The sequence below is a fragment of the Chinchilla lanigera genome, unplaced genomic scaffold, assembly GCF_000276665.1.
Source record: "Chinchilla lanigera isolate Chin_1 unplaced genomic scaffold, ChiLan1.0 scaffold00031, whole genome shotgun sequence".
In the NCBI taxonomy this organism is placed as follows: domain Eukaryota; kingdom Metazoa; phylum Chordata; class Mammalia; order Rodentia; family Chinchillidae; genus Chinchilla; species Chinchilla lanigera.
The window spans coordinates 11249380-11272805 of NW_004955432.1; the positions used below are offsets into that span (position 1 = coordinate 11249380).

The 23426-nt window shown below is 35.9% G+C and overlaps 1 protein-coding gene across 1 annotated transcript in view; it reads left to right on the top strand.

The window, feature by feature from the left end:
- The window catches only part of Casd1 (CAS1 domain containing 1), a gene marked incomplete at its 5' end in the record, with an annotated part of 41060 nt that overhangs the window by 12977 nt on the left and 4657 nt on the right, over positions 1-23426 (top strand). Inside the window, 11 exon segments of the mRNA XM_005388043.2 lie at positions 1838-1882; positions 2691-2814; positions 3953-4167; positions 6062-6484; positions 7476-7565; positions 13782-13901; positions 14984-15140; positions 16469-16548; positions 19948-20049; positions 22077-22217; positions 22871-22948. Coding sequence (XP_005388100.2) covers positions 1838-1882; positions 2691-2814; positions 3953-4167; positions 6062-6484; positions 7476-7565; positions 13782-13901; positions 14984-15140; positions 16469-16548; positions 19948-20049; positions 22077-22217; positions 22871-22948 — 1575 coding nt within the window.

Sequence of the window (23426 nt, forward strand, 5' to 3'; positions counted from 1 at the left end):
AAACCCGGAGAAGATCAAGACGACCTAACACTGCGAGGGTCAGGGGAGGCTGTGGTGTGTCGCTGGGCCACAAGTGGAAGGAGGAGTCGAGGCAGAGTAAGGGACCCCCTGTTGAGAGGCACGGGCACGTTTCTTGACTGTCCTGTCCGAGGAGACGGGCAGGTGGACACACAGATGCGATGGTAAGAATGGAGGTGGGAAGGCAGGTGCACACGTGCCGGGCGATGTGCTTTTCCTTTGGAGTTCGCAAACTAGACTTTATGCCGAGGAGAGGACAAGCGGGATCTGTGTAACAGATATGAACCACTCTGAAGAGACAGAGGGAGCTGCCGAAGCATGGGACAAACTGTAAAAACCAGAATTCTTTGCACTGAGAAATTCCTTAACAGTGTCGAAAGGAAGCATGCTGTTCTGGAAATGGACACATCTCTGAAGGATAATGGGTTATTATTTTTGTTTATTTTGATGGTATTCTATGCTGAACATATGTTACCTTTATAATGAGAAAGTAATAATGGCCGTTTTGATTTTTTTTATCTGGGTCAGATTTTTTCTTGAGCACTGTATTATAATATTTGCTTTTCGATGTTTTTGGAGTGATAGAAAGTGCATTGAACTCAAAACTTAGGGAACTGAAGTTCTGACTGTATCTGCTAGGCCTCATCAGTACCCTGTTAATTGTTGTGAGTCTGTCATTGTACTGTAAGATGCAGTTAATATCTTTCGGCCCGCTTCATAATCTAGTAACAATCTATTCAAATGAGATAATTTAAGAGAAAATGCTTAGGAAACTACTAAGTGCTATGTAATTGTTATGCTGTGTATACACAAACACTTTTTGCTTTTGTTTTTGGTTTATTGATTTGTTTGGGTTTTTTTTGTTGTTTTTTTCTCTGGTTCCGGGAACCGAACTCACGACCTTGCGCTTGCCAGGCAGGTGCTTTGCCGCTGAGCTAAATCCCCAGCCCTGTTTTTGGTTTATTGAGACAGGGTCTTGCTATGTAGTTCAGGCTAGGCTTGAACTCACTATGTAGCCTAGGTTGGACTTGAACTTGCAGTGATCCTCCTGCCTCAGCCTCCTGAGTGCTGGGATTACCGGCATGCGCACCATACTCAGCCTACATGTGTACTTTATTATTATTATTATTATTAATTTGGGGGGGGCAGTGCTGGGGATTGAACCTAGGGCCTCACATATACTAGGCAAATGCTCTGCCACTAACCTACATCTCCATCCCAACATAAACATTTTATACTAGTAATATAATTAATAATATAATATAACCAGAAATAGTGTAATTTACAGCTGCTGAGAATTTCTCCCCTTGTTTTCCTGCATGCAGTTTTTAGTAGTTATCCATTTATTTTGTTAAATATATGTTAGATGTAGCTTTCCCGAAAGAGTGTGTTTCCACAGGGCACTGACCCTGTATTTTACTTAACACTTACAACTGCTGTACCCTGTAGGTTTCCGTGACTGCCCCTTAATTGACTGGCATAATACACTAGAGCTTTACTCTAAGCAATTTACTCAGCGTTCAGAATAACGTTAGGTCAGGTTAGATTTTAGCAGCGCTTTTTGTGTTTTGTAGGTACACCAAAGAATTAACCTTACAAGTGCCGTAGCACACTCTCTAACCACGCGGCCACGTAAGATTTTAAACACTGGGTGTCTGTGTTGCAATGTCAGAAGTCCAGTAAGGAATTCTAGGGACTGAAGATGATTTAGACGAAGGAAGAACTTACATGTTAAGGGGGAAACAAAGTAAATTATACTACTGGTATTCGGTTGCTGAACTGAATATAGCGCAACTGTAAAGGTTTTTTCTTCCTTTAGGATTCTGCTACAAAGCCCCATGTGATCGTAGCAGGAGCTGCCACTGTAAGTTCTTATCTCTTACCCGATATAATGATTTCTGTTTCACACTTAAGGATGTGATAAGAAAAAGTTAATTTATGTTAGATAGAATTCTTGAGTGTATTTATATTTAATTCCTGAGTCTCTTATAATTAGACCAATGAATTACAGTACGTCTCAGTGAACTTAGTAAACTTTGTGTTAAATTTCATTTTATATCTAATTTTATATGTATCCTTCTTTGTTTTGTTTTTCTCCGGTACCGGGAACCGAACTCACGACCTTGTGCTGGCCAGGCAGGCGCTTTGCCGCTGAGCTAAATCCCCAGCCCCCTATGTATCCTTCTTAAATGCTGACTTTGGAAGTCCAATGTGATTGCAGCTTTTTGTAAATACCTTTATATATTTCATGAAATAATTTGAGCAAACTTTATTCTAATATTAATTTTCTTTTTCTTTTGGTACCGGGAATCGAACTCATGACCTCAGGCTTGCCAGGCAAGCGCTTGTGCCACTGAGCTATATCCCCAGCCCTCTAATATTAATTAAAACAGGAATTATTGTGTGGCGTGGTGGCACATGCCTGTAATCCCAGCACTTGGGAGGCTGAGGCAGGAAGACATTGTGAGTTCGAGACCAGCCTGGGCTGCAAAGTGCGCTCTAGGCCAGCCTCAACTGCATAGCGAGACCTTGTCTCAAGACAAAAAAAATAAAAAATTTAAAAATTAAAGAAACAGGAATTATCTTAAAATAACCCTTGTTAAAATAGATAAATTATATACTTAATTTTTCTGTGATAAACACTGAAATTAATGCTTAATTTCCACCCTTAGTGGTCCATCAAGATTCACAATGGTAGCAGTGAAGCGCTTTCTCAGTATAAAATGAATATTACTTCCATAGCACCACTTCTAGAAAGATTGGCCAAGACTAGTGATGTTTATTGGGTCTTACAAGGTAAGGAATGAGTAATGAAAAAATGTCATTTCGTATATGTTTGAAGGCATGGGCTTTATTATCTTCTTTTCAAGAAGCAGAATTACTGCTTTATGAGAATAGATTTTGAAATAAGGTTTGTAAGATTAAATGAGTTATTTAATTCTTTTTTTAGTTTAAGGAACAGAATAATAAATATGATAAGTAAAAAGTAAATAAGATCCTCCAAGGAACCTCAGCAGGCAGAATGGCACAAGGATGTAACAGAGATAAATCCTAAAGGCAAATGCGATGTTTACCTCTGATTTTCTTTTTATTTTTTAAGAAGCATATATAGAGAAATAATAAGCCTGTTTGGTGATGTTAGAGTCATTTTGGAAATAAATATACTTTCAACTTGACGGAATATATTTAAATTCGCACCACCTAGCTTTTGCTTGGTAATGAAATTCTTTAACAGAACGTAGACATTAGGTCAACTCATTTCAGGAATTTATTGAATGCCATTATTTAATGCCTAACACAGTATGAAATGTCTTGGATATTTTAGCAATTCTGGTTGTTCGTCAGAAACTCTTATGATTATTTCCAAGTTGCAGGTCAAGGTGAAAAGAATTAGAAAATGTGATCATAATCTGTTCCAAAATCCCTATTTTGTTCACATTGTTAACCTTTTTCTTACTAAAATGAGAAAAAAAATTAAATTATTTCTAATATGTAATGAGATAATAGACATCAATCCTTACTATCAGATTGCGTGGACAGAGTTTATAAAATTAAGCACTGACAGGAAAAGAAAATGATTAGCTGTTGTTCTTTATTAGGCAATCTTCCATAGTTCAGTTTTCATTTATTACCAGTATAAAAAGTCTTAAACACTTAAAACTTGCTATAATATGAAAGTGTTTTCCCCAAATCTGTGTACATAGACAAGGGATACAAGTTATTTAAATGTGAGGGAGATAGAGTAACTCAAAAATTGAATATAAGAAATCTGTTCTAAACCTTGACCATATTTATATGAACGTGAATTTTGGGGTGCGTGGTTTTATCTGAATTTCAGAAACAAAACATGAATTGTATCAACTGATTTGCATGATCATAGTGTCTACAAATAGAAAAATTTAACATATACTTTAAAAAATTGTTTCATGTACAGATCCTGTTTATGAAGATCTATTAAGTGAAAATAGGAAAATGATCACTAATGAGAAGATAGATGCTTACAATGAAGCTGCAGTCAGTATTTTGAATAGCAGCACCAGAAATTCTAAGTCAAATGTTAAGATGTTCAGTGTTTCCAAATTAATTGCTCAAGAAACCATCATGGAATCTTTGGATGGCTTACATCTTCCTGAATCAAGCAGAGAAACTGTAAGAATTCTTATCTCTGTCAGTAGATAGAGAATATAATACCAGCTGGTCATGATTATAGTTATTTTATGAAAATCTTAATCATTTACTTATTCTAAGGGTATATCATCTGGAAATAATTTTGTTTTCTGTTATCTAGCTGAACATATAAGTGAGAGTTTGATATAATTTAAGAGAAAAAAGTTATATAAAAGGTAGATGAAACTTCATTCATTGAGGATTATCACTGTTAATCTATTTTCTCTCATTAGAAACATATAAGTCCTTTGCAAACTCATCTTTGAAACTGCTTTACGTTCTCCTGGCCTGAAATTTCCAAGATTATAATTTAATTGGATGTGGTAGCACACGCCTGTAATCCCAGCATTCTGGGAAGCGGAAGTAAGAAGACTGCAAATCTGAGCCCTGCCTAGCTAATTTAGTAATTCAGTAAGACCTTGCTCAAAATGAAAAAAAGGTTGGGGATGTAATTCAGTGCAGACACTCCTAGGCTCACTCTCCAGTACTAAGTGGGGAAAAAAAAAAAAAAAAGATTAACCTTAAGCAGATTTTTTAGTATATAAAATAATTTTGTATTTCCTTATAGCTCAGCATTATTTACGGCATGGAGTGAATACTGAATAAATCCATTTTGGCTGATGGAGAGGAATTAAATGTAAAAGAAAATTGCATAGTTATGCATTTTCCCATATAGTAGAACAGATTATGGTTGGTTTGGTGGTTTTTTTTTGTTTTTCTCTTATAAAGTAATAGCTCTTAACTTTTTTAATGGTCACATAAGCCCTTTGGGTATGTGATTTAAAAAATAAAACACAGTGGTTCTGTTCCCCTCCTGCAGAAAAATGCCATATTTGTGTATACACATGGTCCTCCATAAATTTATGTTAGGGCTTTATGGATTCCCTGGAATTGCGTTGAGAACCTTGTAGTAGAATTTGTAGGCAAGGATCGGCAGGAGTGCCAGGCATAGCACTTCCTGCAGTCTCAGAGCTAAAAGGGTGAGATGTTTTTTTTTGTTGTTGTTGTTTTTGGTCTTTTTGAGTCAGAGTCTCACTATGCACTTCAGGCTGGTCTTGAACTCACTTTGTAGCGAGGTTGGCATCGAACTCACAGTGATCCTCCTGCCTCAGCCTCCCGAGTGCTGGGATTACAGGCATGTGCCACCATGCCTGGTGCTCAGATTTTCTAAACCTTTGAGTTCTTCTGTACTTTGTGGCCAGCAAAAGTGACATTTGATTGAACAGCTTGCTTAGAATAATTTTATTATAGTCAAACCATGTTAAATACTCTAAATTTTATTTAACTTTAGAAATCTTAAAACTATAGAGTCCTAAATGGTCTGTATAAGCTACAACCTAAATGAAAGGTATAGCTCAAATATTTAATAATTTTATAATAGAAGCTATTATACATTCTTTTTTTTTTTACATCTGAAGACTGGGACTCCATCTAAGTATCCTAGTGTCTTCTCTTTTGAAAGTCTGCTAACTAAAATTCTTTGGTCCTTGACATTGGTCAATACTTTTTTTTAAACCAGAAGTCACAATCCATTAATGTCCATAAAATCCTGTTTTGTTTTGTTTTGTTTTCTTTTCCTTAAAGAATAGAACCATATCAGAGTGCATTCCAAGTAGTAGTACTATATTGTTTCCTGGATCACTTTATAAAAATGAGTTTATTATGGATTATAGCCCTAGAACTTTGAAACACCCTGCACTAGCTATTACAGGTTGAAAAAATACCATTATTTTCATGAGTGTTTGGGAAATTGTTGCAAAAAGTACAAAAGCATTTTGGTTTCAGTGTTGAAAACTCAGCACTATTCACAGGAGAAAATCGAATGTGGAATACATCAGTGACAAGATAATAACCAAATAACTTGATTTGTTCACAGAGTGCAATGATTCTCATGAACGTGTATTGCAATAAGATTTTGAAGCCTGTAGATGGTTCGTGTTGTCAACCTCGGCCTCCTCTTACTCTCATACAGAAGCTAGCTGCTTGTTTTTTCACTTTCTCTATCATTGGATATATAATTTTTTATATAATTCATCGTAATACTCATCGGAAGAATAAGCCATGTAGTGATTTGGAAAGTGGAGAGGAAAAGAAAAATATTATCAATACCCCCATGTCTCCATTAGAAATACTTTTGCAGTCGTTCTGCAAACTTGGCCTGATTATGGCATATTTCTATATGTGTGACCGTGCAAATCTTTTTATGAAGGAAAACAAATTCTATACACATTCATCTTTCTTTATTCCAATTATCTACATCTTGGTTTTGGGAGTCTTTTACAATGAAAATACTAAAGAGGTAAGAATCATTTCCCTTTTAGTTCATGTTACCTTTTTGCCTCATTACAAAATCTAGGTTTAAGAAGTTGCATTTACTGTGCCAATATATACAACCGTGTAAATGGACGAGGGTGAAGGAATTTTGTAGTTGGACTTCACTTAGCTTTTTGGGAACAAGAGGAAATGTAAAGATCTGGGTGAAAATTATTGAAAAGTTGGAAAGTTTTACCTGTGGAAACAACGTTGTAATTTTAAGGATAGATAAAGTGGAAGCACTCTTGATTTTATGGTGGTCTTCAAGTATTATATGGTATTTATTATCTTTTATAAAGTAAAGCTTATTAAATGTGTATGTGCAAATATACTTTATATTTAAATACTTGGACATGTACACACATATTAGAACTTACACAGTGATGTGACTACCACTTTTAGTATTTGGAATTTCCTAATTTAGAACTGCTGTCATTCCTCAAAATATTGTGTAAATTGTTTTCAAGGCATGAGTTATTCAATGTAATTCTGTTGAAAAATAGCTCCCATGAAAGGATGATTAATCAGTTCTTCATCTCCAGTGAGAGTATGGTAGGGGAGATAAACTTTAATACTAGAATCTTTGCTGTCAATAAAGTGTAAGAGAAATATAAGATCATTTTTAAACTCTGAAATTGTAAAATTTTGTCAAGGTAAATTACAGAGTGCCATTTTTAGAATTATACTCAAATCTGTCATAGTGTCAATGACATTTAATATAAAAGCATAAAGATCAACTTAAATATTAAAAATCCACTTAGCTTACAGTTGTTTTTCAAACACATGCCATATTTAAAATTGTTTTATTGTATCTTTTAAATGACAGTGTTTAACGGTCTCCCCTCACCAGCAGGATTTCTTTGACAGAAGCATTAGCTTTATCTATTTCTACATGCTAAGAATAATTTTAACACGCTTAATATGTGCTGTCTAAATAATTGATGAACTTTGAAACAGATTTTGGTTCCTTTATGCAGACAAAAGTATTAAATAGAGAACAAACAGATGAATGGAAGGGCTGGATGCAGCTTGTGATTTTAATTTATCACATCTCTGGAGCAAGTACAGTGAGTATTATACCTTTGAATTTCAGAAAAAATAGGAAATATTGTCGTTTTGATGTCTCTGTACGGCCACTGGCTTTGTTGTATTTTATTTTCTGTACCAGTGAGAGACTCTTCTTTCTTCCCACCCACTCTTTCTGCCTCCTCAACTGTTCGAGACTCTTATCATTTTCAAACAAATTGAAAGTTCTTTTAAAAAGATAAGTCAATAATTGATTTGTATTTACTTAACGTTACTGCAGTAGAACTAGCTGATATATAACAGTATTATTTCATGTCATCTTGTTGAACAGCTGATTTACAGTTATCAAGAAACTTTGAAGATCACACACAATTTAGAATTGACGGGTTGTTAAAAGAAATCAAATTAGATTATTATATTTTGTGTTCTACCCACACTGTAGTGTAGGAAGTTTAACCAAGTATTTTTATATTTTCAAAGTTTAAAATGCCTCAAACTGTCTTGCCCCATGTTGAGAAAAATCCAGCTAGAGATGGACTGACCTTATAGAGTATGTAGTGTGTGCGATCCTGGCTGTTTCCTCCTGTATGGTATAGAGGAGTCTGGTTTTGTTCGTCCAGTACCTTCTGCACCTACTCTGTTTATCTTGTCCTTAGGTGTCTTTTTGTTTTTTTTCCTGTACCAGGGATTGAACTCACAACCTTGCGCTTGCTGGGCAGGCGCTGTGCCGCTGAGCTAAATCCCCAGCCCCCTGCTTAGGTGTCTTAAAAGACAGATTTTCATGATCTGTAGCTATCATGGTGTGACAGACTTAGCAAAAAATGGATTCATTCTCCGTTACACCATTCCACCTATTTTATAGGTAAAACTTCTAGAAAATAGATTTTAAAAATTGAAGAGAATCATAATTCGGAAGCAACCAAATTGTTTTATTGCTTTACTTGCTAATATAAAGCACACATCTATAAGCTGTTTTGGAATCAAAACAGTGTGATAACAGCAGAGTGCCCAGAAAAGAATACTTTGAAAATTTCATAGTATTAATTAAGAAGATAAATAATATATTACTGGGTTTTATCAGATATCTCTGCAATTTTGAAAGCAAATTATTCTTCGTTATCTCTTTTATTTTCAAAAATTGTTAGTGATTTTACAGGTAGTTTGAAAGGCAGAAGACAAAGGGTAAAGTGTAATTTTTACTGAAGTCAGTGGCTGTGATACTTGTATTTGTGGTGACAGTGTAATCTCAGCGGAAGGGGTGCTAGTTACTTTGAGTAGTTGTGGTTGTGCTAAGACAGTAAGGATCTAAAGCAAGGAGAATGCCGGGCATGGTGGCGCACACCTGTAATCCCAGCACTCAGGAGGCTGAGGCAGGAGGATCATAGAGAGTTCGAGACCAGCCTGGGCTACACAGTGAGCTCAAGGCCAGCCTGAACTGCATAGACCCTGTCTCAAAAGACAAAAAAAAGCAAGGAAAGATGGAGGTTATAACACTTAATTTAGAAGCCTCACTCAGAGTTTATAGGATAATTCCAGAGATTCTTTGGTGATGAACAAAGAGAAATATTGAGTCCTAGAAATACCTCTGACATGTGAATAAAGACTGATTTAATTTGTGAGGAAAACTTTTGCTTTAAGAAAATGCCATTTAGAGACATAAGTCATCGCTTATATATTAAAGGGTAATACTACTACTTTAAAAATTAGAAAAAAATTAATGACAGATTAGGTTACTCAATGCAGTGATTCTCGAAAGGATTTAGATCGTAAAACAAAGATGGGAATTTAGCATTCTATTTTAATCATTTACCAAATTAACATTCAATTTTTTTTCAAACTAGCATTTTAATATAACTTCTTTTTTTTGTTTTGTTTTTTGAGACAGGGTCTTGTAGGTAGTTCAGGCTGGCCTTGAGCTCACTATGTAGCCCAGGCTGGCCTTGAACTCACAGCGATCCTCCTGCCTCTGTCTTCCGAGTGCTGGGATAACAGGCGTGTACCACCATGCCCAGGCTAATATATCTTCATAGTCCACATTGTAAAACATTGTAATTTATAATTTTTTTCAGTCCCTGTTCTACAAGGTCATTAGCAGATCATTTGTAATGATTAATTAACATATCCCTGTGATGTTATACAGGCTTTTGTGGTCAAAAATTGCCTAACTCTATATTAGTGAAATATGGTTAGTGTAAGTTTTGACATATTTTAGAAAATAGTTCTTGGAGAGTTGAGAGATTAACTATTAAAAACTTTTTAGCAAACAATATTATTCTGAGTACCTAATCTTAATGTTTTGAATAAAATACTTCGAGCTTTTAGTTGTGCCATATTTTTATTCTAAAAAGAGCAACTATGTCAAAACTTCAGAGTATTATTAAAATAATCAAGATGATCTGACAGATTGCAACTATAAGTATAAACACTTTTAAAATATAATTTAAATCAAATACAGTTAAAATCCTGTGACCTTAATATGGATAGAACAAGTTTAGTATATACAGAAGAAGATTTTTGTTCCATTATAGTTATTAGTTGCTACTAATTTTGTTTTGCTTTTTATCTTGAAAATTTTATGAAGATAATTGAATGAAAGGCTGTGAGGGAAATTTCAGTGGACTAGAAAATGAATAGAACTAGAAATCAGCGTAGTTACTAGATAAGTGAAGTTAGATTTCAAAATATATTTTAATATGAAAATTTTGACACTGGGCGTGGTGGCACATGCCTATAATCCCAGCACTTGGGAGGCTGAGGCAGGAGGATCCTTGTGAGTTCGAGACCAGCCTGGGCTACAAAGTAAGCTCAAAGCCAGCCTGAACTGCATAGCAAAACCCTGGCTCAAAAAGACAAAAAAAAAAAAAAAAGAAAAAGAAAAAGAAAATTTTGTTATAAGTAATACTTCACTAATGAAAGACAAAAGAAAAGTAGATTAGATTAAAAGAGAATGAAGAGCTATGACAAGTGTAATGTGATCTTTCATTCAACACCCTTAGATCAACAAAAATTTGTCTTAGTCATAAAGGGTATTACTAGAATAGTAAGAGAAATTTAAATATAGGTGATAGAACAAATACTGTCATATTCACATTAAACTTCCTGGGCGTAATAATGATCATTTAGTCATGTCAGAAACTATCCTTTCTTCCTAGGATGTCCATGGTGACATACGTAGATTGTCGTCATATGTTCCACAATACACTTTAAGCATTTTCAGCATGGTATACAGTTATTTATTGTACTGGTTGTACAAGTTTTCTGTTGGTTTGAAATACCTTAAAGTTAAAAGTGACAAATAGTACATGACATTTGTAATAATCAGGCAACCTTGGCAGGAACTTGAAAACTGTGACAGTTTTTAGTTCAGTTTAAGTGAATTATATTTACTGTTTAAATTTAATAACCAAGCCCAACTTGATAATCCCAGCCCTCCCCTCGAAGGGACTTGAAAGCATGTTTTATGGGAAGTGATTAAAGTAATTGGGAGTGGTAGACATACGCTTGACCTCTGTTTTCAAATGCGTGTAGAACTATTAGAGAGATTTAAGAACGATTTAACTCTAACATGTTACTCTGGAGCTAGACTCTTCTCTGTTGTAGCCAGTTGCTACGTTTGGCTTTTGAGTGCTTGAAGTATAGCTATCCAGAAATGAAATGCACTGTATGTGTGAGGAACCCCAGGTTTAATATGATTTATTCTAATAAATAAATTCTAAGTTTTAAAAAAACCTTCATATTAAAAAGAATATAAAACATCTATTTACATATTGAACTGATAGTTTGGATGTATTGAGTTCAATAAAATATGTGTAATAAAATTGGTTTCATCTGTTTCTTTTAATTTTTTATTGTTCTGATAGCCACATATTAAAAATTACCCATATGAGTCACATTTTATTTCTATGGGACAATATTGTTCTAGAGGGTTGAAGTTGGTAGCTTTTACAGATGGTTAGGTTTCAACTTTTCATGAAAAAGAACATTAGCAGTTAACGACTATCTGATGATGGAATGGATTTTTGTTGTGCATCTGGGTATTTTCTGCTATTACAAAATGATGCCAATCCAAGAAAGGGATATTTCACGTTTCAGTACTATATTCATCTCTGTGATTCTAATGTTACATGTTCACTAATGATAGTAACAAAACATATTTATAAAAAAAGAATTATGATAAAAGGTAATAATTAAAACCATATGATGCCGTTCATGTTGGTACACTCCTGTAATCCCAGCACTCGGAGGCTGAGGCAGGAGGATCCTTGTGAGTTCGAGGCCAGCCTGGGCTATAAAGTGAGTTTTGACCAGCCTGAACTACATAATGAGACACTGTCTCCAAAAGACAAACAAACAAACTATAAGTTTGATACATAGATTGTTGGTGCTATAAGAATTGAGAGACAGGAGAAATTCTTTTCATCTGATAGTAAAATTGGGCTTTTGAACTGGACCATGAAGGACAATAGAGTTTGAATAAACAAAATACAGCTAGGGAGAGAACCTCCTGGGGCTGAATGAACTGGTAAAAGACAGTGGCCAGTTTAGGAGAAGCACCTGACGGCCAGTTTAGGAGACAGAGAATCTTGTAAGTTTGGTTAGATAGAGGCAATGTATCAAAACTCATGATCTGTTATAAATTCAGGGTTTTGTTTCTCCCAGAATAAATATTTTCCTTCAAAAAAGAAAAATGTGTTCCAGCATCCACGCTAAAGATGCATATGGTCAAGGACTTAGAAAATCTATTTAACCAGCTACTTGAGAGTCTGAGGCTGGAGGATCGCAAATTCAAGTGCAGCCTCAGCAACTTAGCTACTTTGAGACCTTGTCTCAAAATTATGGATAGGTAGATAGAGAGCTAGATAAGTGGGTGGCTGGGTGGCTGGCTGGATAGATAGATAGATGATAGATAAGTGGGTGGGTGGGTGGATGGATAGATGGATAGATAGATGATGGGTGGGTGGATGGATGGATGGATGGATGGATAGGTAAGTAAGGAGGAAGGAAGAAAGGAAGGAAGGGAGGGCGGGAGGGAGGGAGGGAGGATTAGGGATATAGCTCAGTAGAGAGCAGCTGGCTGTGAGCCCATGTTTGGGAGCAAGGCAGAAGCTACTGAAGGTGTTTGCTTGCTTATTTTCACCTGCAAAACCTTACATGGGGAAGACACAGGAAACTAAAGTGACTGTTTCTATAAGCAGTGTTCATACTGAGTAAATGCACTGACGAGCCTTGTCAGGATCAGATTAAAAAGCTGTGGCATGGGGCCTGGGGATTTAGCTCAGCCGCAAAAGCGCCTGCCTGGCAAGCGCAAGGTCGTGAGTTCGGTTCCCGGTACCGTAGAAAAACCAAAAAAAAAAAAAAAAAAAAAAGCTGTGGCATGGTGAATACCCCCCTCAACAACCAGTAGGTTGGGGACAGGTAGAAAGTGTTCTAAAACTACAGGGATTAATACTTAGGAATGAGGTAACATTTCCAGTGATTCTTCTAATACGTAAATTCCAAATGTGTTGTATTTCAACTCAGAAATGCAGATGTGAAATCATAATAAAGGATCTAAGCAGCTTGGTCATGATGAAGTCAGTGATATAGCAATGTAAACAAGATTGTTGCATATGGAAGAATGGAAAGAAATAATTATTTTTAAATGATGCTTGCATATGTTTTTGCAGATACAGTCTTTGCTAAGTAAATATAATAGTCATCTGACTATTAATAAGTAGGTTTGGTTTTTTTTTTTTCTTTTTCATCTTATCGTTGGGAAAATTTGAAATCCAGGGTTATCAAGAAGCATAGTGATGGGGCTGGGGATTTAGCTCGGCGGCAAAGTGCCTGCCTGGCAAGCGCAAGGTCGTGAGTTCGGTTCCCAGTACTGGAGAAAAACCAAAAAAAAAAAAAAAAGCATAGTGATGAATAGTTACCACTATCATATATTAAATCCTGAGTGCAAGTTAATATAACTTGTGAGGTGCTGCCTACTTACTCATTCCTTGCAAGAACGCTTTGAGGAGAAAGGGTTTGTCTCAAAAATGCTGGTCTCATTTTCCAGGTTAGGGAACCGAAACCTAAACAGCTAGAAAGCAGCAGGACTAAAATGCCAAACGAGGTCTATATGATTCCAAAGTGTGCAGTTCTGTCATTCCTTCGGTGGTGTCCAACTTCTGAGAGTGAATCTTTTCACGGAGCGAACGCCAGTGATGGATTTGTTGTGATATTTGAAGTGTATGCCGTTGTGCATTTAACCTGTTTATTTTTGTCAACAGTTTTTGCCTGTGTACATGCACATTAGAGTTCTGGTTGCTGCGTATCTGTTTCAGACAGGGTATGGACATTTCTCATACTTCTGGATCAAGGGAGACTTTGGAATTCATAGAGTTTGTCAGGTGGGAATGTATTCTCTTACTTCCTTTTTTAGCAGTCCAGCCTGCCTCGGTGCCAAACCTAAATTTGGCCACTATAAGACCATGAGTAATTCGAATTTGTGAAATAGCACTTCAGAATTGTATTTCTATGTTTAGTAAGTGGGATGTGTAATTTATTAGTGATGGGAGGAAAATATAGTTGAGGTGAATCTATTGTAAACTCACTGATACACAAGGAACAACACTGGAGATTCACTGTGGTTTTGTAGAAATGTACAGTTATGTGGGATTATTATGATATGCTACTTTTTTCTCTTTGAGGATTAATATTTATTAGCTTTCTATCTTGTGTTGAGCAGTTTCTAAACACTTTATTTACCTCTTTATTATCTTTTTTCATAAATGAGGAAACTGAGGTCAGAGAAGTTAAATAATTTCTCCAACGTCACAGTATAGCTCTAATATAAATCTGCTCAAATTCTGTGTTCTTAGAATGACTTCAAACTGATGTCCGAAGTAACTGTTACACAGGTCCCAAAGACAATTTTATTTATTTATATTTTGTCTTTTTGAGACAAGTTCTCAGGATGCTGTTCAAGCTGGCCTTGAGCTCACTTTGTAGCCCAGGTTGGTCTCAAACTTGCAACAATCCACCTGCCTCAGCCTACCAAGTGCTGGAATTACAGGCGTGCACCATCACGCCTGGCCTAAAGATAATTTTGTTGTCTATGACAACTCTTAGTTTAATCTCAGTGGTGTAAGTGAACGTCAAACACCCTTTCTTGAGGTAACCTAATGCTTATAAACTGCTGGCCTTAAGAAGAAGGTTTACAATTTTTTTCCCTACATTTAACAGTACGGTAGTTATAACTAGAGGACACCTCAGGCTGGTACTTGGCTGGGATTTAGTTAATACTATGGTGCATAAATATTTTATATTCAACTCTTTACAGTGACTCTAGGACAAATATAACTTGAGAGTTAGTAAAATATACTTGTAGTCATTATTTGAGTCTTAAATGTTAGTACTCTGTCAGAGAAAAATCTGTCTTTGTCTTTCATATAACCTGAAATGAAAACCATTTTCTTCTCCTTTTTAATAGGTTTTATTTCGTCTCAATTTCCTAGTAGTGGTGTTATGTATAGTAATGGATCGGCCTTATCAATTCTATTACTTTGTCCCCTTGGTCACTGTATGGTTTATGGTCATATATGTTACTTTAGCATTATGGCCACAGATAATCCAAAAAAAAGCAAACGGTAAATATACTATCTTACTAATGTTAATAAACATATTCTTTCAATGTACTAATTTGTTTTTGCTGCTAAAGGTTTTTATTAAGAGATGTACGCAGTTTATGTGTAGTTGTGACATTTTGAATTTTGTTCTTAAGGTATATTTTTAAAATGTTATAGGTTAAATCTCATGGCAGGGTATAAGACAGTATAATACCTTAGAACATTGCAGAATGCTAGTTTGGATTTATACATGTGCTTTTCCTTTTTAAAATTTAAATTTGTCAAAACAGTTTCACACGTTAACTAATTGAAACAATTTTCAAACTGCCTGGTGTAGAGCCAGAGGTGGATGTAGTGGGAAGAGAGAGGAGAAACCCAAATAAATTCTCAGACCCCTGTGTCCTGCTTCCATATTGGCAGTTTTGCTACATTTGATTTCTCAGTTTTCATTTGCAAAACAGCCTTTGTGTCCAAGTTTAAAAGTGTTCACATAATTTGTCTCCAGACAACTCTGTAAGCAGTTAGTTATCGTTAACCTGTTTTGTATAAGGAACCCAAGTAGCCAAAGGGCTGTGACTTTCAAAGTTCCCATAGCCTGCTACTATATTCAAAATAAGACCGTAGTTCTTTATCTTAATGCTTTTTTCCCGCAAGGTCGTATCATTTAAATGAAATCTTCCCTTTCTGGAAAATACCTTTTTAGATTTAAGAATGTACCTAGCTTTCAACCAAGTATTATATATCAAAAATATCTTTCCATTGGCTTCCATTGTAATATCAAATAACTTTTCAGGAAAGAGTTGAGATCCATCTTCTTCCATGGTTCTGTATCTTTGGAAGCCTCTGTAGTAGAATCGTTCTACACAAATCCAGCATGTTAATCAAATTATCCACACGCATAAACTTGGAATGCGTATGTTAAGATATGTCCTGTGGTTAAATCTTATCCATTAGTAAATTGAAGCTCTCTTCTTGAAACTTGAAACAAATTGCAAAGGTTATACGAGTTTTAGCATTTCACCGAACATGTTATTCTATATTTTATTGTAATATTCAGTAACAGATATAATTGAATCCAAGAGATATTTTTGCACATATTGTATAGTACCTGTGCAGCAAGTATATAAGGTGTTAGTTACATGTTGTAGCCGCATTCCTAGAAAGAATTCTCTGCTTTTTCTTTCTTTTGCTTCACTTGTAATTTATACTACCTATACATTTTGTATAGCCCTGCAAGAAGCCTTAGTTTTGAGAACTGCTCAGGATGTAAAAAATGTTATAGAGAGTACTTACTGTATTTTCTTATATAAATTTATATTTCATAGTAAACTCAGTATTTTCTCTCTTAGGAAATTGTCTCTGGCACTTTGGCTTACTGTTGAAACTAGCCTTTTTGCTGTTATGTATATGTTTTTTGGCGTATTCTCAGGTTTGTACAGTCTTTTCCGTTTCTATTTTGTAATATTTTAAAGTTCAAAGCTATTAAACTATGTGAGAAGAGTCAGAGATTTTTTTTAGCTTCATTTTTTAAATGACTATAATAAAAGTGTCACTCTGTAGCTGACTACCCGGGATAGTTCTTTTGAGACCTACCCACTTTTGTTACCACTGTTTTTGTTGTAAGAGCAATTTAAAGCCCTTCCTCTGGCAATTGTTCAAGATCCATTTTACTTGACTTTGATCAATCAAACGTTTATTGAATGCCTCTTATAAGACACTACTCTTAAGTGGGGATCAGAATTCTCTTGACAGAATTTGCAACTTAAGTTTGTGCATTATTCATTGCATCAAACTGTTACTTGATGTTTCTATAACTGCATAAAGTAAAATTTTAGCAGATAGGAAACCCAACTTCACTGCAGAGATGTCTGTACATGTGTCATATGTTTAAGAAAATTCGGGGTCATTTTCCTAACTCTGACCTCTTATTTCCCTGTTTTGGTGGTTGAGACTTTCTGTTGTTTTAGCGGGTCACAATCTGCTACCTGCTGGTTGAATCTATTAGGCAGACATATATTTTTCAGCGCCATGATACTTATGGCAAAATATTTTAATTTGAATGCCTATAGCATTGGTGGCCAACCTATGGCGCATGTGCTGAAGCAGGCTGTTTGTTATCATTGAAAGCTCTAAAAGGTTCGCCATCACTGGCCTATAGTGTTAATATATTCTGCAGTTCTTGCATCTCCAATACTATTTTGTTATGTGGCTGTGTCAGGTGTAAGTGCCCAATAGGTATTTTTATGTGTATGTGTAATTCTCAAAAGCTGTTTTAGGAAGGTTTTTGTTTTTGTTTTTGTTTTTTATAGGCTTGGGTAGTTATTTGCAAACTGGAAAATATTGAAAACATCTCTTTCTGCATGACATTCAGGTTTTAACAGGCAAAAAGTAAAATAATAAGGCAATACCAGGTATATGTATGAACAGACAACAGCAACAAGTACTCGATAGCTGCTCGCTGATTCCCAAGGCTCTGTGAGCCCTTCTGACGGGAAGAAGGGAAGCTGAGCAGCGTTAACAGGAAAGGAGGAGGTTTCCCCAGTTTGAGTCAGTGTTTCCCATTGCCCAAGAATGAAGCGAGTGCAGTGTATCCCTCTCTTTCCCAAATGAAGTCTCAGCAAACACAAATGTAACTGCTCACATAAAAAGTCAGTCTGTAATTACAAATAAAATCTTAAGTTGTGAAACTTGACATTATATGCATGTATGTCATAGATACGTTGCATATAATATACATCTACAAGATCATCTTTAGTACATATATATGACCTCTGTATTCATATGGAGATACATATGTGTAGATAATCTAAAGTAGCTTAGATTGCAGCTCTTAGGAAGCATTCCTCATTTCCTGAGGCATAGATTTTAATACTGTCCATTTTAATGTGCTACGTGTATTTTAAATTCTGTGGTCAAGTGGAGACTTTTCATTATTTTTCCTTTGGTTTTTAAAAAAACCATGATGTTACCCTTTTTAATGCTGTGGTAGTAAGTCTAATAACGGAGGTTTCCTTAATAGAGTTTGTCGTCATTCTTTCATCTGGAAATTGAAGTTTTTGTTCTCCTCTCTGAAAGACTTCATTAATGTGCAGGAATGTACTCAAGACTTCTGCCCCTTCATTCCCAGGTTTTCCAGGCTGTCAGATTCATAAAAGGGTACCATTCAGTAACTTCCCCAGAGTGAAATTATAAACTTTGTTTCTAAGGCTAGTAATGGCATTTGCGTATGGTTGATTAAGGTGATTAATTCGGAAGACTCATTTAACTGCAGTAGTTAATTAGAGATTGTTACAGACATTTAGAGATAGAAAAACTATATTTTAACCTTAACAATTACTCTTTAGGCTATTCATACCATATTTTCTGAAGTAATTGTATTTTTTTTTATTTGTTTGTTTTTTGTTTTTGTTTTTGTTTTTCTTCCAGTACCACGAATTGAACTCACGACCTTGCACTTGCCAGGAAGGCACTGTGCAGCTGAGCTAAATCCCCAGCCCCAGTAATTGTATTTTTTGATTAGTAATTATTAGCTGTTTTGTATACTAGCTTGTAAATTTTCTACAAGAAAACAAATACATATTTATATTATAATGCTGACCATTATATGCATTTATTTATACATTTATTTATACCGTTTATTTATATTATACATTTATTTACTTGTACATTTATTTACACATTTATATTGTAGTGCAAAGCATTATATAAGACAGAGCATTTGAGTGCTTTTTATGAGTTGTACTGTTCATTTTCCAAATGACTTCAAAGGGCAACAATTATTTTTCTTGTTTATAGACAAGGAAACTAGAAAGTGAAGAAGTTAGGGAGCTGGGGATTTAGCTCAGGGGCACAGCGCCTGCCTGGCAAGCGCGAGGTTGTGAGTTCGATTCCCGATACCGGAAAAAAATAAATAAATAAATAAATAAACGAAGAAGTTAAAGTGCTTTGCGCACATACACACAGCTTTAAGAGGCGGCACAGATGACATTCAGATAGGAGTTGGCTGACATTCAGATAGGAGTGTAGTTCTAAGCCACACCGCAGCACAGGCCCTAAGAGAAAGAGCTGCCCACCTGGGATCACCCTGCAGGGGCCGGCGTTCAACTCAGTCCACAGCCACTTTGCTTCCACTGTCCTTCCTTGTCTAGCAGCTCGTATGCCTGGACTCTTGAATTTCTGATTTCTGGGGCAGTTGCTTGTTTTCCTCATTTGCTTGGCTTTTTTCTCAAGATTTATGGAAGTCTTGGACTCGCCACACTCTCAGAAACCTAATTGAGTAGGACTTTTAGATTTTGAATTTTCTATACAATAATTTTCCAGTGACCAGGTTTTCAAAAATTTGGAAGTCTCAGTAGCATTTAAGGGAAGTGCCCATGAGTTAAAAAAATTTAAATCATATTTATTGGCTGTTGGTAAAATAAGTTTATTTCAAAAAGAAATTTAGCTCTGTATTGTTTCTAATGTGTTTTTAATTGTTTGGTCAATCTTGCATTCTTACATCTGGTAATCTGAGAAACTTCATTACAGATAACAATATATAACATACCAACCATTGTTAATTTCCTATCATCTTGCTTTGAAATTCTGTATCTTTTTATTGTTTTTGTGTCATTTCTGTCTTTGTTGTTATTTTATTATGGTTTTTTTCTCTTTAAAATAAAAATATAAAAAAATTTAGATACAGTCACACTTTAAATACAATTAATAGTATTTGCAAATTGTGAATGATTTACATAATCTTAACTTTAAAAAAGTGTAATTTGTAATAGAATTGCAAAGCAGGTATTGACGCGTATCGTTTTTAATTTTTCTGGATTCCTTTCCTCAGGGTGCATTTGAGAAGATCTTTTCTCTTTGGCCATTGTCCAAGTGTTTTGAACTGAAAGGGAGCGTGTACGAGTGGTGGTTCAGATGGAGGTTAGACCGTTATGTATGTATTGACTTCGTGATATTCTGCCACTTTAAATTATGCTGTTAGAAAATGGCTTGGAGACTTTTAAGTCCATTTTATTTTGTTTTACAATAAAGAAACATGTTGACTTAGTAAGTTAAAACAATCTACTCTCTCCCCACATGTATATGTATATCAGCAAGAAAATATTATAAAAATGTTGTACAGTTTTAACTTATAGGTGATATATGTGTTTCATCCATTCAGAACATTTATGGAGCCCCTATATGTGTCCTAGATGTCGCTATCCTGAAGTATTTATTAGAGAATGCAGACATACCACCAGGCTTCTAAGCCTAACAATCTGTAATCCTAAATCCCAGATTACTGGTTATAATGGGGTACTGAACTGCTATGTGGATTCGGTGGTAGATGAATTCAAAGAAGAAACAGTATGCGATGAACCTAATCGCAAAAGGTGGTTAAGGTTCAGTTGTCTGAGAAAATGTAAACCGGGTGTGGTGGCGCACGCCTGTAATCCCAGCACTCAGGAGGCTGAGGCAGGAGAATCGTTGCAAGTTTGAGACCAGCCTGGGCTACAAAGTCAGCTCAAGGCCAGCCTGAACTGCATAGTGAGACCCTGTCTCAAAAAGACCAAACAAAAAAGAAAATGTAAAAGATCTATTTAGTACGGTGTTTGGAAAGTAATACTCAATAAATATCAGCTACTTGGCTGTTTCCTCTCTTACTTTTCTCTGATTCATCTCTTGTTTTCTTTCAACAACTGTTTTCCTGGCACTCTTCTGTGACATACCTAGTTTCCCGTACTGTGCACCTTCCGGTGCATACGGCGTGAATGAAAGAAATCTTTGCTAGTGTCATTAGAGAACTCTCCTATGATAGGCTCGGCTTAGTCTGTTTGGGGTACTTAGGAGAATACCATAGATAAGGTGGCTCATAAACAACAAAAAATGATAAAAATGTATTTCTCACAATTCCAGAGGCTGGGAAGTCCCAGCTGAGGCGCTGACAGAGATGGTGTCTTATGAGAGCCTACTTCCTGCTTCCCAGACACTGTTTTCTTGCTATGTCCTCACATGGTAGAGGGCCAACGGAGCTCTTGGGGTGTCTTTCATATAAAAAGACCGCTAATCCCATTCATAAATGCTCTACCCTCATGGCCGTATCACTTCCCAAGGGCTCCACCTGTGAAACTATCACATTGAGAATTAGGTTTTAATATATGAGGTTTGAGGGAACACAAACATTCAGTCTATCGCAGTGCTAGTGTTCATGAAGTCTGTATTTATGTATGTCTTTGTTCAAGAAAGTTACGTGCTTTCTGCTCTGTTTTGTTTTCAGTCTTTTATGTGTATATCCCTTTTTAAATGTATGACTTGGAGGTTGTATTGTTTTTGTTCGTTTGGTTTTGGTTTTTTTTGAGACAGAGTCTCACTATGCAGTTCAGGCTGGCCTTGAGCTCACTTTATAGCCCAAGCTGGCCTTGAACTTGCAGGGATCCTCCTGCCTCAGCCTTCCAAGTGCTGGGATTACAGGAGTCTGCCTCCATGCCCGGCTGTTACTTTTATTTTACTGAAAGGATCAGTATAAAATCTCTTTTATCATTTTGGGGTTTATTTAAATTTTATGCTGAGTCTTTGGGAGAGTTTCTTATTTGTAAATTGTTGGGGATAGGAGGGTAGCTCAGTAGAAAAGCATGTGCTTAGCATACACAAGGTCCTCAGTTCAATCTCTAGTCTCAAAACTAAACAAACTAAACTAAACCAAACTAGCTGCTGTTACTTCTCTTGCTGCTGGAACTGCTTAAAATTAACCAGCTTCATCTCTTGTTTTGCGGGAGGTGTTTTCTTATCTGCTGCTGGCTTCTAATAGTCCCTGGCTTTATTTCATTGTTTGAAATTCTGCTCTTGAAGTTTAAGTTCAAGGAGCTCTGAACCTTTAAGCTTTTAACCTACGTACTTGTATTAATTCAGCCCTCATTAACATATATTTTTGCCAGTATTTGAAAAGCAGCTGTCTAAAAGAAATTTTCTCTCTTTCCTCAGGTAGTCTTCCACGGAATGCTGTTTGCGTTCATTTATCTGACTTTACAGAAACGCCAAGTCCTTTCTGAAGGAAAGGGTGAACCTCTTTTTTCAAACAAAATTTCCAACTTTCTGTTGTTTATTTCAGTCGTTTCTTTCTTGGTAAGTTTTGAAATACAACCTTCTAATTTTCCAAAATTTTAAGTGATAAGGCAGTTAACTTTAAGATCTAGGAATAGAAGCAATCCCTTTTAATGAATAAGCTTTTGCTTTTTAATTTTTTACCTTATTTTTTTCTAATTATTCATAAGTCCTTTTATTTTGTTTTCCTTTTTACATTTTGTTCGTTTGTTTTGTGGTACTGGGGGTCAAACCGAGAGCCTTGCTCGTACTAGGCAGTGCTCCACCTCTGGGACATACCCTCAGCCCATAATTTGACATAAATTTAAAGGAAATGCATAGGTAGGTTAAATATGAAGAATAACTGAGAGCTCAAGTGAAATATGAATTTTAGAAGTTACCAGCGTGGGAAAAAGTCCATGGGAAGATGTTTCATAGAAGAGCCATCGCTGCCTCATGATCGCTATCTTCAGAAAAGAACAAATGCTGTTCCTCTGTCTGTTCGCTTGTTTGGGCAGTTGAGCATACAAAACACATGAGAAACAGACCTACAGTTTATACTCATGCTTTCTATAGAGCATCGTGAACTCCTGCTACAGTGTTGAACAGAAAGAAAAGTATTAAAAAATGGTCAGCGTTATTCCCATGTAGGTGTGACTGGTTTTGTGAGTTGACCTGTCCTTTTTTTGTTTTAGACCTATTCCATCTGGGCTAGCAATTGTAAGAACAAAGCAGAGTGCAATGAATTGCACCCTTCCGTGTCTGTCGTGCAGGTAATTACCTTGATTTAGAGAAATTGTTACCTCAATTTTTGATAAGAACATAGTCTTTTTTGGGGGGTGGGTTTTTTTTGAAGCAGAGCCCTGCTGTGTAGCATAGTCTGGCCTCGAACTCACAGCAGTCCTCCTGCCTGCCTCCTGAGTGCTGGGATTTCAGGCGTGCGGCACCAAGCCCGGCTATAAGAGAACAAAGTCTGTAGAGATGCATTTAAGTTCAAACTCCAGAAAGTGTAGGCAAGTTACTTCATTTTTCTAAGCCTCTGTAGTAGTAGGCATACTAAAATCTCTCTCAGAAGGTTTATGTTACATGTTTGCAAATGATCTAGCTCAGTATTTGTGACTTAGATAAAGTTCATTCCCTTCACGTATTTGTTTTTTTTAATCATTTACTTAAATTATTTAATTATAGTTATTATCTACCATGTGTTATGTACTACGTCAGGTAGAGAAGCTCAATGTTAAGATACAGTTC